The 16,670-nt window shown below is 37.1% G+C and overlaps 1 protein-coding gene across 1 annotated transcript in view; it reads right to left on the bottom strand.

The window, feature by feature from the left end:
• The window catches only part of AKT3 (v-akt murine thymoma viral oncogene homolog 3), a 143,503-nt gene extending 127,252 nt beyond the window's left edge, over positions 1-16,251 (bottom strand). The window contains exon 1 of the mRNA XM_010562597.1: positions 16,094-16,251. Coding sequence (XP_010560899.1) covers positions 16,094-16,139 — 46 coding nt within the window. The 5' untranslated portion in view covers positions 16,140-16,251. The remainder of the gene's footprint in view (positions 1-16,093) is intronic.
• Positions 16,252-16,670: the final 419 nt, after the last annotated feature.

Genomic DNA, 16,670 nt, shown 5'->3' with positions numbered 1-16,670 from the left:
GACCTTATTGCAAGTTTCAGTTGCCAAGCACACAAAAGCGCAAACAGTAATGGAAACGAAAGAAGAAAAGATATTCGAGGGTGTGCTGGGTTTATTTTTCCATATAACTTAACAAAAGGCTGCTCTGAATTTGGCAGAATGGACAATCTCTGATAAAATTTTGTTAAAGTTTTACCTATAGTCCTAACTGGATCTAATTACACAATAAATCAGAAGCAGAATGTCAAAGTAGAAAATTGTGACCACCTAGGTTCTGAAGGACAGAGAATAGCTAGATGCCTTACCGCCAATCCATGGGAGGAAGGCATCTAAACTGTGTTCCATCAACACCAAATGTGTAATGGGGATAAAAATATCTGTAAATATTTTAAAAGAAAAGAAAAAACAAATTATGTTTCCTGAATGTTTAGCCTTTAAGTGCAGCTGAATTGCATTTGCAAGCTTTTCTCACCTTTATGAGGCATTAAGAAATAATCACTGTAACACTCATCATACTGTAAGTGGAAGAAACAGAAAAGTTGCAGCTATCAATACACCTTTGAAATGTTTGAGGAGCTATTCACTTTGCCTAAACTTGTTACCCTGCTAAGTGGAACTAACAGTCTTGGTTCACTACTTAGACTCCTAAAATGCATCTAGAAGGTGAATGGGTTGTTCAAACTTCTCACAGGAAGCATTCATTCCCACGTGTTAGGCTGGGTGTCAGTGAGATGATTCGACGAGTGAAAAAAACCCAAGCAACGCAAATTTTTTAAAAAGTGCCATATCGCGCGCACACACTTGCTTGGGAATGCCTCCATGTTACTGAGTGAAGACTTCTTTTTTTTGCCTGGAAAATCATAAGGGAAAAAAAAAAGAACACAAAACAATTCTATTTATCAAGTCTAAGACATTACTGCATACTTACTTTGGACAAACTTAGTTCAGATTGTTGTATTTTAATAAAATGTTTTTCATAGCACAAGATCAAGAGACAGACTGAGATAACAGATTTGAAAGCTTACATTTCAACCAGAAGTCTTTTATGAAATCTAAATTCTGCTAAGGTGTTTCTAACACAAACCTTTGTAATATTAGGCTAATACCAGGGCAAGTTAAAAGACAGTATAGTACAGAGAGCTGCTAGTTCAGAAACTCCAGAACTCCTGCAAAGTGATAAAAAGTAGGAAAAGGTAAGAGCAAGTGCTCTCAGAGAAAATTAAATCCACAGTAGTGTCATTAACTGTAGGTTACTTGGATAAAACAATTCTGCATCTTTATCCAAGGAATCCTGGATACTCTATTATAGATTAAGCCAATCAGTGGGAATGCATCTGAAGATTTATTTAATTACACAATCTTCTTTCGCTTTTCACGGCTAAAGAAATTATATGCAAATTCTAAAATAAATGAAAATACATGACAATTAAGTACTGTTCTGACTCTGTACTTTTTAATACTGACCTTCAATTTTTAATCAGCCTTTACTATCTGCAGTCTTAACAGAAAACAACCGAAAACCTTCAGTTTATACACACTGAAAAAAAAAAAAAAAAAAGCCAAAAAGCCCTGTGCAGTTTTTATCTGCTCTGAGCCACTCCTTGCGCATCCAGTGTGATGTCCCACAGGTTTGTTTTTTTTTTACCTTAGGCATTGTTCAATGGAAAGACTCTTTCAGTTGGTGCTTTTTGCATGTTCCTCCAGCTGCCCAGTGGCATGCTTTCCATGACAGATGCTCTGGCTTCATTCTTAACATATGTTCCAGATGATAATTCCATCTTCTTTTCTGGATAACTTTAGAGCCAAGGGGTTTTTGAGCTGTCTAATGAATCTTGGCATCTGTTATAAATTCATTCCATTTAATACATAGTATTTTTCTAAGGCATTTGCTTTCAAAGGCATTTAGATGTCTGTACCTTTGTTGGATTTCCAGCTTTCCAATCCATATGTTAAGATGGAAAGAAATATCTGAGTTGAAGTTTCACACCCTGGTCTTTAAAACATGGATTTTTATGACCATATCTTATTTAGTTGGTAAATGAAACTGTTGCCTTGCCAATCTGCAACACTAGCTCCTTACTGAAATCCCCAGATGACAGGCACCTTACTACCAACATACATAAATTTATTCCCTTCTTGTATTCCTTTACTTTCCAGTGTAGTATTTGAGCTGGGAGCTTCCAGGGATTAATTGTATTTGTCTAGATATTTTTTTTTCCTTACAATTACATAATAGCATTGGAAACAAACAAAAAAAAACCCAAACAAACAACAACAAAAAGATAATGCTTTTCATTAAACTTCATCTTCTAATCACTGAAGGACAAGGACATGTTGCAGTATCTCAGAAGTTACTGCAATTACCACAGAATTTTTTCTTTGTTACAGAAACGTCTTATGATTTCTTAAGTAATTAAGAATTACTAATCTCTCCAATGTAAGCTTTCAGCATTTTTTTTTCTGAAACCCTATCCTCACATTAAACTTTCTCTAGTTGTTTCTTCTTTAATGGTATTGTATCTAGCGATAGTCACTTCCTTTCTATACCAAAACTGTTCACATCCCCAGCCTAAAGAGCCTAAAAGCCCCAGACATCTTTTAAATGTCTCAATTATCTGTATCCTTCCCATTTTATCAATTGCTCTCTACCCTCAACAGGCCCACCAGCTGCTTAGAACCATGCAAAAATAGTAGCATTTACCAGTGACTCTTTCAAACAAGACCAGAGAACAACTGTGGCCAAGGGAAAGGCGTAGCAAAACTGATGGGGGACTTTTACGCTGGGAATAACCAATAGCAGTTACAGTATGAACCAAAAGGAAAATACCTGTAAAGCATTCTAATTCATCTGTTATCATTTCAAACCAGGAACAGAATTTCTAACTACAGTAGAAGCTGAAACCATCACTGCATGTTTCTCTTTCAGAAATGAAAGCGCTCTTCAGCACAGCATGAGCATGAAAAGCTATTTCCTTGGAGACTATCCTTACAACAGACACTGAGAAAGTTCTCCTGATCTTTGCTGCTCTTGGTACCTGGTCCATATCCTAGGCTCCACAGCAGCTCACACCATTCTATAGTTAAAAAGGCACATCAATGCAGTTAAAATTGAAAAAAAGATCCACCTCTTTTCTCACAATGAGGACTTGAGGAAACTGCCATCTTTACATGCTTTGTTGAGTCCTATCTTTCCAACTTGAAGCCTCTGTAAGGCTTTACGTACACTAAAAGCATTTGTATTTAAGATGGTGCATTTTTAAACACCTTTCTCTTCATATATGGTATGTTCTAAATAGCATTTAATAATGCGTTCTTCAAGCATTGGTTAAATCACAATGCATCAAATTTCTTGGTAGGGAGTAATTATTAATATTTATCTATTCTGAGGAAAGATTAAAATTATTAATGAATCGATTCATTTGTTGCTTTGTTTATTAAAAAATAAAATATGCACATTCTAAATAAAGAAATACAAACAGATTCTCAAGGAACTCCAAAGAAAACAAGCTATCTGGAGCATACTTAAAAATGTCGATTGGCAAAAGACAGAGATTGTGGTAAGCCACCCTTTTTATAAACTGTGCATTGAATCAGCATAAAACCTTCCTCTAGACTACGGCTACAAATATATTGACATCAATAGTCTACCAACCATGGATGGCTTTTAGGGAATAAAGTGGATTGCAAGAAAGGAAAAGCTATGAATATGCTAAAGCTCTAATGCAGGATCGTATTTACTATACAAATGACTATTGTGAGGCAATTTACCAGTGACAATGATTTCACTGAATATAAAGACCTGCGACTTTCTATCCAGCAAAACTCACTTTATTATAGAGATATTTTCCTTTTGTAAGAAAAGGTCAGACACACTATGGATGACCAGACAGTGATGCTTTTGCACTCATGCTGCCTCTGCATAAAAAGAGCTTTTTTTCTCCTCCTTATTTTACCCAGCTCTGGAGTAGCAACTTGTTGCCTCTTTTACAGGAAAATTCATTACAAGAAATCAACACAAACTCAGATTTTATGTCCTTATGTAAGAATAAGTTTAATTATTGAAGTACGTTCCTCAAAAACACTCAAAATACCTATTAATTTTAGAATTTTTTTGAATGTGACCTTGTTTGAGTGGGTCAAGCTTTTATTATCAAAAGTATATTTATTATTATTTGCCTATCTACAGCAGATTATTTAAAACCTCACGACCAACACACTCAACATTTGTAGCATCGTCTAATGACTATACTGATACCCGGGAGGCTGGTACAAAAAAAATACCTTGCTTAGACTTATACGTAAGTATGTATTACACAGCTATTATACACCACAAATAACGCAGTATGACCGTAACTGTTTCCCTAACTCTCTCTTTATAGACTAAATAATATCTACAGCTATCTTCTTGGAGAGGATGCAGGGGAACACAAAGTGTTAGAAAGGATCCCTAAAAAAAGCTGGGTTGGTTTGGTTTTGGTTTGGTTGGGGGGGGGGGGCGGTGTTGTGGGGTTTTTTGTTGTTATTTTTATTTTTATTAGAAAAGGGAGATAGCATTATGGTTGTGGCAAATGGGAAGCTACAAGGTATTTGTAAGTGCCTGGAGAATACAACACTCATTCACCATGAAATTTATCTATTTGGTCTAATATCAGCATGGTTGCCCATACTGCTGCATATAACAGCAATTCCCTGTCTCCTCTGGAGCAAGGATGGTTGGATCAAGTGAGGGAAAAGTTCATCAGCTCTACATAAGTCTCTTTGTTCCAACAGCAGTTCCACATAAAATCCTATGCACGTGGTGTAAACTGAATGTGTAAGATCTTGGCTGTGATTAAAAACCATCCAAAGGGATCCCAAATACAAATGTTTACAACAAAAATTAATTTCAAATATTCATTGTGCAAGCTGAAATTACAAAGAGCTTGAACCTGCTCCAAAATTTGGTATATAACCAAACAAACCCAGAAATAAGCCTGCAAAGAATGAATTTTAGCCAAAACCTACTTTTACAGGAATTCTACCAAATGCAGCAGAAACTCCATGGAAAACTTAAGAGGCTTAAAAATTAACATTATCTGAAGTTTCACTGATTGTCTACCAACACAATATGTATATTCTGAACTCTAAGAACCATAAGTATAATTTTAATCTTGAGTAATATCCAGAAGCCAACAACTCACTAGCCTCAGAAGGATGTCTATCATAAGCTTTGGGTGGGTTTTTTGGTTAAAATACTCTTTTTAAACAGCTTTCAAGCTCTAAACCCAAGAGGATTACAAAGCTACTGTATCATTTGGATTAAGGAACCATTTAATGTTTCAGACATTAGCCAAGTCACTATTCTGTTAAAAATCACTGTTTGATTAAAAACTACAAACACACAAGAATAGAAACTAGCTAACCTCCTGGTGGCATTTTTTAATTCAATCACGTTTAGGACTAGCACAGAGAGTAAATCAATGGAGCTCTTCTAAACATGAACTTCAAAGAAAACCCTCTAGAAATACCATCTAGGAATACAAACTGGTTGTGCTGCAGTCTGGTTGTAGTGATACCCTAAGTTTTAGGTGCAGTTTTATAACCTATTTACTCTTGCAAAGGTAGGGGTTGCCACTAGGAGGAAGCTGTCGTGCCCCTCGGTGCTGCCGCTCACGCATTCTAGTGTGTGCCAGCACTACTGTTTGTGCAGCTACACAGTGAGTCAGGTCAGGGAAATGATCCATCTGAAAGTTACCTAGGAAAATAAAAATAGATTCATTTTCAGCCAGATAAACTTCCTGGTATGATTCACCATGTCACCATTACAAGCACAAGTGCCAACACAACCAAGCAAGAAGAGGACATGACACTTCCCCCATTTCAGCAACAGCTTCCACTTAACACAAGTTTCAAGTAAACATGGAACTGTATCTATCAGGGGCAAGTTCACAAGCTCCTAATTAAAATACAGTAGTTGCTGCTGTTTCTCAAGATAAGAATAAACTTGTTCAGAAAAGCTTCTGATGTGTTAGTCGGCATACATAAATGGGCATGATATTATAAAAGCCAGCACAGTTCAAAACAAAGTGAGTGAATACTAGCTTTAAAGTAAAGCAATCAATGCTGTATGAAAGCACACTATTTTGTAAGAATTTTCACGTGGGTATAAGTTACACCACTAATCCATCTGCACAGTTTCGTCAGGTCAAAAGAATGTAAGTACAGGTAGAGATGTTGTCATGTTCCTATGGATTACCCTCCTAGTGATTGCTGTTCAGGGGTTTCCTCCAGTCTCTCTGGAAGACATCTATCTAAAAAACTAACCTTAAGAATTGATAAAGGACAACTGGTTTTTCGCATCTTATTAACAACTCATTCCTTTGTACGCCCTAACAGATTTCACCTCTTCCTCTGCAACATGTCAGGAGGATAAACGAAACCCAAAAAATCTACTGCTTCTCCATCAGGCTGAACTTCAACTACTATCAGACTCATTCTACTTCCTATATAAACAATTACATTTTAAAAACCATGAATATTCAAACATAAGGCACTCAGAAGTTTCACAAGGATGAACAAACTCACATTCAGGAAGTCTCTGAGGTGAAGTAGCAATACTATGTCCATTTTATCTGAGGGAAACTGTGACTTGGACGAATTCAGGTTAAAATCCACAATACTGAGTCCCAAATTTAAGATACTGTTGGTCCAATTCTTTACATAATTTACCATCTTACATGTCTTTCTTCATTACAAACATAGCTGTCCATGAATTTATCGCAACCAAAAGCACAGAGCACTTGTATAAAGTAGCAAATGGATCTCTCTCTGGTTGTGGTGGTCTCATTATCTAGGCCTAGTTAGCAGCTATCTGTGAAGACTATTCTGGTTTCAGTAACTTTCTTAGCGTGACAATGTAGATAAAAGACCAGCAGAAAGCTATCTAATTTTTACACTTCAACTGTTCAAATGTAACTGAGGATTACGCAGTTTGGAATTTCAACATAAAAATGAAACAACTAATAAAACAGTGAACTTCCTGATTTTACACAGTTAACATGCTACCATACTGTAATTAAATATTTTTTGGGAAGACTACCCCCAAAGGCAAGACAGATAGTATTTTAAAAGTGAACTTCTGAATCTGTCTTGAAAAAGAGAAGGTGTTTTCTTATCAGCGTGCTGGCATGTGACACATCCATTTCCTATCTTCCTACCAGTTTTAAGAAAGCACTCTGTAAGAAAGCAAACTATAAATTTAGAATTTATGGTAAACAAGATGTCAGCTGCAATGATCTGATTAAAAAGAAATATACTTAGATTTATAAAAAGTAAGCTAACACTGCCCTGATTTGCAAGGGAAGTAATCAATATAACACAGACTAGCTGGGACATAGTTAGAGACGGTACTGAAGACGACTGGAAAAAATGAGACTGGGGGTACATCTACATTATAGATAAGGAGTATGCATCTGAAGCAAATCTCCCAAATATCAACTATTACAAGCTTTGGCTTACACTGTGACCACACCTCATACATGCCCACTGCCAAGAGGCTCTCAGTCCATAGGAACAGACATGACAGTGAGTCCAAAGCAAAGCTCTGGAAACATGCATAGATAGTGTGGACACCAAAATCTAAGCACCTCTCGACAGATTCCCTCCTATTGTGCTGTATTATGTGCTAATGGAGACCTACCCTGAGACTCAGCAAACCCTCCCAGTGCAAGCCAAGATCTGTGCTGCTGGAACAACACTGTTTTGCCTGCGATTTAGGAAAAATCAAACTGCTTTCAATAAGTTGGAGGCTGAATAAATCCCAGGCACTACCACCATCTTCTCTCCATGTTTTGGCGGGAAAAACACTCTAATTTTGTCAACAGATTGTAGAGATGCTCATGAAGGGTCTACAGTTCCTCCAAGAAAACAGAACGCAACCAAGACAGCACTCGAGTGGTTATAAAACTTTCTTCCCTTGTCCTCCACCTTCTATTCAGTCCCTAAATCATCACTAGCCTGATCTCTTCCCAAAACTTATTTTTCGATATCTCAATTCGCAGTCTCAATTGCCTCTTTGATACTCATGCCCTAAAACTTTGACTTCCCAGTCCAGCCCTAAACTCCTTCAGGACCTAGTTTCAAGTCACAGCTGTTGACCTTATTAATGTTTTTGACAATTACAGCAGGGGTACTACAAAAGAAGTAGGTCCCACAGAGGCATAAGCTGATTGACCTAGCCGAGGTGAGAACAGGTACATGGATTGCCTTTGAAATAAAAGAAAGCACAAAGACTTGGGAGATTTGTTGGACTGGCACATAGGTATATTGAGGGAAGATGATGTTTTAATGAGGCATCAAACGCCCTGGTATTGCAAGCAAGTTATCCTTACAATAACAACATCTTCAATGTGAAAGTAACATAAACACAAATGAATTTTAGTTTATCAACAGTTGACAGTATGCCAAAGGTATTACACAGCGTGACTAAGCTTTAAGTAAAAACAAAAAGTAGGAGTTTTATTAAATAGAAAACACATATTTAGGAAACAGTTCCTCAGAGTCTTCCCCAACAGCATACTTTCAACATCTGCTGGTCATGCAGTACTGCCAGGCCAAAAGAGTTGTGAGCAGGAAAAGGACAATGAATTGTTAACATCTTGCTTCCCTAACCCCTGCAACAGAGAATGTTAACCTTGCTTCTTTAAAAGTATTGCCCTCATGGGTAACAAACTGGTATGAATAAGAGAAACCAGTATGAATGGAGAAAACCTTCAGAACATGAGCAACAAGGCAGCATTCATTACATAGGAAACGGAACAGACATACAAGAACATGCAACCCAGTGTGTCCAGAATACTAAAAAAACCCCATTGCCTGGGCATTCTCCTGTGTAACAAGAAACTTGTTGTTGTCAGGAATAATAAAAGCACTTTTCTACGATAAAACGCAGGGCATGTGGAAGCCCAAAGCCCAAGGTGATGAGCACCAGAAACGTGCCTCACAAGCCACTGAAAGGATGATAATAAACAGGGATTCTGTCTAGGTATTGAGTTTGTTCGACTTCTTTTCAAAAATCTGAAAATCAACAGCACTAAGGTCAAACATGTTGACACCCCCGTGAACATTCCACGTTAATAATACCCTATTAATACAAACATAAGATAATACCTTCCTCCCTCTGAATATATTACTGCATCTTCTACCTGACATATTAGTAGTAGGAACTACTATATCTAATCAAAGAACATGCACGGAATTTTAGCCACTATCTTCTACAATACAGCTCCATCTAGAAGAGCATCATTTTTACCAATCAGAACCACAAGTGTACATCCATTTAAAAACAGGGAACAAGCTGTACTACAGCTACATTGAAACAAAAACAATTTTTAAAAAAATTAGAAAATTAATCAATCATGCACAGCTATCTAAACTGGCATTCAGCAAGGATAGTGCAGAGAAAAATCCCGAGACTGTTTAAAATACCTTGCGTTTCAGGCTTCAATTACTGTATCAAACTGCCTTTACCTGCAGACGCTGGTAATAATCCAAGGTGGAGAGCTGCAAAAATAACACTCACCTCTCTACTACCTAAAAAGCACCTGGAATAAACAGTTATTTAGCAAAAAGAACACCCCACACTCATTCTAGTTTCATCAAGTTTAAGATTTTCACATGATTCTGACCTTCCTTCAGGGAAAAGTAAGGTTAAAAAGGTTATACTTATTCCAAAAAGAAGAGCTTGGTACTCAACTACAAAGTGAATGGGACAGAGGAAGGGCACAGAGGGCCCTTCTCTTCCAGTGGGGTAGCTGCAAGAAAACAGCCTCTAAATACACAGATCTCTGCTCAGAGTATATATGGAAGCAAAAAAAAAAAAGTGCGTGAGGTTTCCCCAACTCCAAGCAACTTACAGATTTACCTAAATTCATTTCTACACGGAGTGCATGATACAGAAATGTCTGAGAACTTAAAAAAAAAATCTAGTTTAGATATCTGGATGCATAAACATTTATATAAGAGAGCTTGCACTGCCGTTTTTCTCTCTCTTTGGTCCTCATGGAGCTGTCTCTTTTACAGACATATATTTTATTGGAAATTTACTGTAATACATATTTTCTTTTCATTGGATAGAATTGGAGTAGAAAGATTATAAGAAAGGCTTATTTAGTTTCTAGTGGTTCATCAATGAAGACTTTACCTTAAACTACTATTCGCTAAGACAATTAGAAAAAAATAGTTTAAATTTCTTCTACTTTGTGTAGCAGATGTTCAAGATAGGCTATGTAAATTTGTCTTTGTTAGAGGTGTGTTAAACTACTCAAATAATTCAGACAATCTGCAAACAAGATTTCTGACAGGTTGTGAATTACACTCAATTAGTACCATAACTTCTGAGATTAATTTTTCGATCAAGGCATTCCTGCCCCCACCCAAAAAAAAAAACCAAAACCAAAAAAAAAAACCCATAAACATATCACATGAACTCAATTTCCAGTGTGTATTTCCAAAATTAACATCTGTTTGGTCTTGGTTCAACTGTAAAACCCAGTGTCCATTACTTAGTTCTTTTTCTGGATTTGGAGGGGGAGGAAGGGAGGGGAAGACATGTCACCTTAAGACTGTAAATAATTTGTACTTTAAACAACAATTGTATTCTTATTTGGAACAATAGATTTATTCCACTACACTATTTATTCTTCTTGATAGTAGATATAACAACAATAAATATTTTCCACATGGTTATTTCTTAAAATCCCATGATACCTGCATCATGTCCTGAACAGCAAAAAAGAAAACAGACCAGCAGTTGAGTAAATCTCATCACAGTAGATCAAAATACATCTTATTCTATGAACTCTATAAGTTTAGAAATACTAACACTATTTCAGGTAATTCAATTCTGGATACTATGTTATAAAAAGCTGTATTTAAAAAAACCAACCAAACAAAAAAAAACATTGAGTGAAAAATGGTATTACGGTATTTCAGTAGTATACTCTTTACAGGACAATCTTATTACAGGAAAGCTTCATGACATCTGTTTTTTACCACCATCTCATTACATCAAACTTCTTAAGTTATCATGGTTAAGCCACAGCAATTTTATACTTCAGTTCCCTCTCTATAAAATTTATATACTAATCCTTCTCACTTCAGGTGAGCGCTGTGAGATAAAATGAGGACATTAAAAATTATGAGACTGTATTAAAGTCACCTCCATAAGCAAGTCAGATACATTATCTATCCAATATAATTTGGGTAAAAATATATCATGTAAGCTATGTAAAGATTGCCACGACAAACAGCATTATCTAACGTAACACACTTGAATGCAGAGGCCCAAACAGAAGTATGGTAATTGCAGTATGACAACAGAAGCACTGACTTAAACTGACAACATTTTGCTTTGTATTTAAATAAAGATTTAGCCACCTTGTTATGCAGTGCACATTAGGTATATTCTCCCAAGATTAAAAAAAAAAAACAAAAAACTTACTCTTTCAATTAAAGAAAAAGTTAGTTGACATGAAATTTAAAACTGGGTCCTTTAAAAAGTTAGCATCTGTGTCAATTTTTCCTTTGTCCCAAATGATCTTTTAATAACATGGTAACAGAGACTCTTAAACCTTTTCATATGTTTAAACTAATTGAAATCTTGTGCACAGGTTATATATAAAGAAATTAGGTTGCAATTAAGCATAGTTATTAATGATTCTTAAATCTAATTGTTGTCACTATTATAGACCACAGACAAGGTCAACCCTACAACTCAGGAAACCAGCTCCAGCTTTAAAGAAAAACATACCACCTGAATTATATGCATAAAACCCACTTTTGTAATTATATAGCTCTAATCATACTAAGCATGTTCATCTATGTAAAAAACCAGCGGTTTCCAAACTGTTAGATTAAAAACATATCCCCCTGTAAAACATTAAATTTAATTTAGTAAATACAGTAAAAACACATTAAGTAAAATTAAAAATACTCTTACAATAATTTAAAAAAAACCTACTCTGCAAAATGTTGTGCTTATAAGCAAATCCAAATGTAAATCATTTCAGCAATTACTGCAGAGTCCTTACACTAACTGCATAAATGTAAAATATGTGCTTTAACTTCTGCATATTAGCAGCAAGGTTCAGATCACTGTATTTCAGATTTTTGGTCAAGATCGCTTCCCTTTCACCTGTATGCATTAGAAGGAAAAACGCTGGTGTCATCTAAAATGGAAACTCATAAAGCAAGACAACACACTTCCCTCCTAATCTGGTGACAGGAATAACTGGAGAACAGAGAGAAGAAAGAAAAGTTTTCCTCTCTGAAACAAAACACACTGAGCCAGTGAATTGCAAGAATATCTTTGCAGCAGCACAAGAACACAAGGCCGTGAGATGCTAGGTTCTTGTCACGAGATCTGAGACATTGAGTCACAGACAACCATAAGACCGTCCATACAAAATACATTCCCACTCCTCTCTTGTCTGAGCAGAGACTCCGCTCCAAGACAACTGCTACGCTAGCTCTCCGCTTGTACAAGTTCTGATGTCTCACAGGGTACATCTGCATTCGTACTTTAGTTTGGATAAGGAGAGCACTTTTGCAACAAACCTTCCTATCACCTAGTTAATGCACTTTCATTTGCTGCATGGAGCAGTCCTGGAGTGCGCAAACCTGCTTCCATTCAGATGAAAGTAAAAACCACAAGACATACTCCAGGAGCACTGCCAAAGGGGCACAGGAGCAGACAGGAGCCAGTCCAAAGTAACACCCACTTCACTTTGCAAATGCACTGAGCATAGAGAGGTATCAGGTCCTCATCACCGATTATTTCATTCTCTGAATCCACTCTCACTGGACTGCATTACTTGCTCAGGCAGGCCCAGCTACTGTGCTTCAGGGTCTCCTTTCACCTGTGAGATGGGACCTGACTGCACCTGAGGTTCACTGAGCTTCTCAGGCTTTGCTTCCTCTTGGGTTTTGTGCCTTCTATTGTCCAAAGTTCTCACCTCTAGCCTGTCATCTCTGTCTGTTTGACTATTCACATGTAACAGCTTACTCTTCCTCCGTATCATCTAGTCTCACCACACTGAAACTTCTTCTCCTAAGGACTACTCAGAGCCTGAGTATGACTCATCCTTAATTAAATAAACTTAATTCTGGCATTTCTTAACTTTGAGTGCTGGCTGGCTATTAAAATAGTAATACTTTAATGGGTTCATCACTTAAGCACACAGAGAAAAACAGAGCACTGAAGCCAGTGGTGTAGCATCACATCGACTCTTCAGTGCTCAACCGCAGAGTTAAAAGCTTACAAACATATAGCCCTCAGCCCTCTATTACTGGCATGGATACAGCACTAAGGATAATAAAGCAAACAGTTTCTCAGCAGGTTTCACAGCGGTTAAGAATTGTAACACTGTGCCCTAACAGACCCTGTCTTCCCCAGCCTCTCCCTGTCAGAGTCTCAACTTGGAGAGAGATCCCCCACTCAACTTTTAGTCCTCCCCTCTCATTCCTACATTCAGTTCACTTAACCCGCCTTTGTAATGGCCTATTTCATTAGCTGGCTCCTCAAAACCATTCTTCATCCCAGTACTTCCAAGTCATCCTCATACTCCTTGATTGGGCTGTGAATCACAGAGAGAGATTGTTTTGTTCTTTTCCTTGTATCGCAAACCTTCCTGACTGCTGAAGAGAACAATTTTAAAAGGTCCTAGACTATATCCACATGACCAAGTAATTTAGCATAATAGAAGCAGATCAGTCAACTGAAGCAGCTGGTGCCCAGGCCGCTACGTTTCCAGCATGTAGCGTGTACGAGTTTTACGTCAAGTTAAATTCAGTCTGGAGCCTCAGATTGAACATTGCACCATACACATGGTTCAGGGCTGTCCAAAGGACCGATCGCTGCGGCTGGAGTTCAGTTGGTGTCCGCCTGGAGAAGAGATCCCACGCTCAGCTTCCTCCAGGAGGAACCTGGTTGGTACCTACCAAAACCACCCTGTGAACTGAGCCAATGAGTGTCAAGTGGGGATGACGAGAGAATTCACTTTAAAACTGTAATAGCATGATAGCTTGTGGAAGCAAGACAGCTTTACCCAATCCCACGATGCTTCTTTGTACAGAGAGAGAATATTTAGCTGCCAAAATAAGAAGTGTCTACTAAGCATATTCCAACTTTCAGAATTTAGATTAAGTTTGGATACTTTTTCTTGGCAACAACAAAAAAAAGCACTTAACAACTTCGAGTCTCTTGCTCCACAGCAAGGTCAGGGTAGAAGTTGTAATTACATGAAATGTATAACCATTGAATTAAACGCTTACGAATTCTTGACATTGGAAAAAAACACTGCACTTTTCCTTTTGTTTTCAGAAACAAACAAAATGAATGCTTTAATCCAACAGCAACCAGAATAAGTCAGACACAGAAAATTAAGGACAATATTAGGTCTAATAAAAAAAAAAAAATCCCACTTAAACCTACACAGTTACCTATAGCCAGAAGGAAAAAAACAACTATACATTCACTCAGAATTAATTAAAATAAGGAAAAATGCATGTCATGAATTGTCTTTACTTAAAAAAAAATAATTACTAACAAAACTGACATCAAAGTGTCAACTCAGTAGGCTTTTCTTCAAGTAACAGATAGTAAAACAGCATGAGGAAAACTTTTACTTTACATTTCCGAATTTCAGATATTCAGTAAGACATTGAGTGTCATTGTACATTGTCCTTTTCTGGAGCCCAGTGATTAATATATGCGTATCCACTGCTCACAGAGAGTTGATATCAGGGTGTAATAAGAATGAGCGATATTACATGAAGGAACTGACATCATGTAGAAGAAAAGTATGTGGATCATCCTAATCATTCTAATACATTTGAAAGAAATGTGTATAAAATAATCAAAAAAAGGAAATCAGATACCCAAACTGAGTAAACAACAACAAGATGGGAAGGAAAAATGAATTAAAATTTTAAATAGTTCCTGTCACGTAAAATTTGTTATAAGTATATATTCCAAAATAGGAAGCAGGCCTTAAACTTCACATAGCTTAGCCCATTTTCATCTACAATACCCATAATGCATCCTGAAATACAATTTATGCAGGAATAATAACAGAATAATAAACTTTTTCTCTCATTCTCTTGGCTTCTTTGACATTTAATGTCAATCTGCAATAACAAAGCTAATAATGATCTTTGTCTTCACACTGCTATTGAAACAAAGCATTTCTCTGTAAATTAAAGGGTAATTTTGTTCCCACTATTCCAGTCTAAATCTTTCTAAATCACAGAAGCTCATGGCATAAATCACCCTATAATCCAGATCACCTTCTCTCTGCAAGAGAGATGATGTTCTTTTGGAAATAATCATGTCCAGCAACCATAACCCAAAGCAGAGCAGCATGAAGCATGGAAGATTTCACCCAAAGTTCATTACATTATACAAATGCCAGATATTTCTAGAGGTTTCCCATTCAAAGCTTAACATACAACAACCTTCCCAAATTTGTAAATCACATGGTGACACATTATAAACTGACATCTCAAGAATTTACAGGCATTCAAATGGAATAGAAAATCGTACTTTAGACTGGCTTATAATTAGGAATATATTCTTTAATCATACAGCTTCCAGGTCTGCAAAGTAATTGGGTGTATGCTGAGCTTTATGCAAGTATTATGTTGATTTTATGGGGACTACTTGCATTTGTAATACAAGCTGAGCCACAGTGAATGCTTTTGGCATCTAGGAAGTTTCACACAAAGTATCACATCTGCAACAGCTTCCAGGCAACCTTCTACTGTGCACCTCTTCCAGCTGCCACAACAGCCTACTTAGTCTGATCCATGGGTGACAGCAGCTGCAACAGCAAGGTTAAGTGGGAATTACTGAGTCCAACTTCCTCTTCACTGTCAGTTACCCCCATAACCAAGGGCAGTGCTGAGGGTTAAGTATTAACAAGACCAAGGCCTTAATGGCCATTAATTCCATATGGTCAGATTAGGTCACTGCAGACCAGAAGATAAATCAAGAATGCTCATATGTGTAACCACGTAACACCACTGCACACAGCATACCATACATCAGAAGAACTTTCCATTAAAAGGTAGAACTTACCCCTCTTCTGAACCCAGCCTTCCTTCACAATGGTAACATCGCTCATGATGGCTCCACTCTGAACCCCCAACTCAAAAGAGTATTTCTTTGAGTTATCAGCTTGTCTGCTTGGCTTCTCTTCTACAGTTCTTCCCAGTTTCTACTGATGAGTCAGCCTGGAAGGAAATATTAGAGAAAGAATTTAAGTCTTTTCTGTTTTTCTCACTTGACAGCCAACAAAAAAGTCTTTGTTGATGTCTTCCACTGACTGAGATCATATTAAAAATCTGCCTTTTTTTTAATTAACCATATAACAGAATCATGTTTCTAGTTTTACAGCACATTTTCCCTGAACACTGTAATACTTAAAAGAAGCAGAATGTGTTAAATTTCAAGTCATATGGCACTTTTATAAAATGCACACAGTAGAATTCTCTCATACTAATGCATAGGATGCTGTTAAACGAAAGGGTGCTGGTACTGCTTCACAGGTCCAACTCTGAATGCACAGGAACTTCAACCATTCCCACATTTGTCAGAATCCATGCAATGGACAAGTGGTTCCTCTATTATGGCTACATCAATCATAACAAGAGTG

This window comes from Haliaeetus leucocephalus, unplaced genomic scaffold (genome assembly GCF_000737465.1).
Source record: "Haliaeetus leucocephalus isolate CR32 unplaced genomic scaffold, Haliaeetus_leucocephalus-4.0 Scaffold162, whole genome shotgun sequence".
Lineage (NCBI taxonomy): Eukaryota > Metazoa > Chordata > Aves > Accipitriformes > Accipitridae > Haliaeetus > Haliaeetus leucocephalus.
The sequence above is the reverse complement of the archived record's forward strand: the minus strand, read 5'-3'. Positions and strand labels throughout refer to the sequence as shown.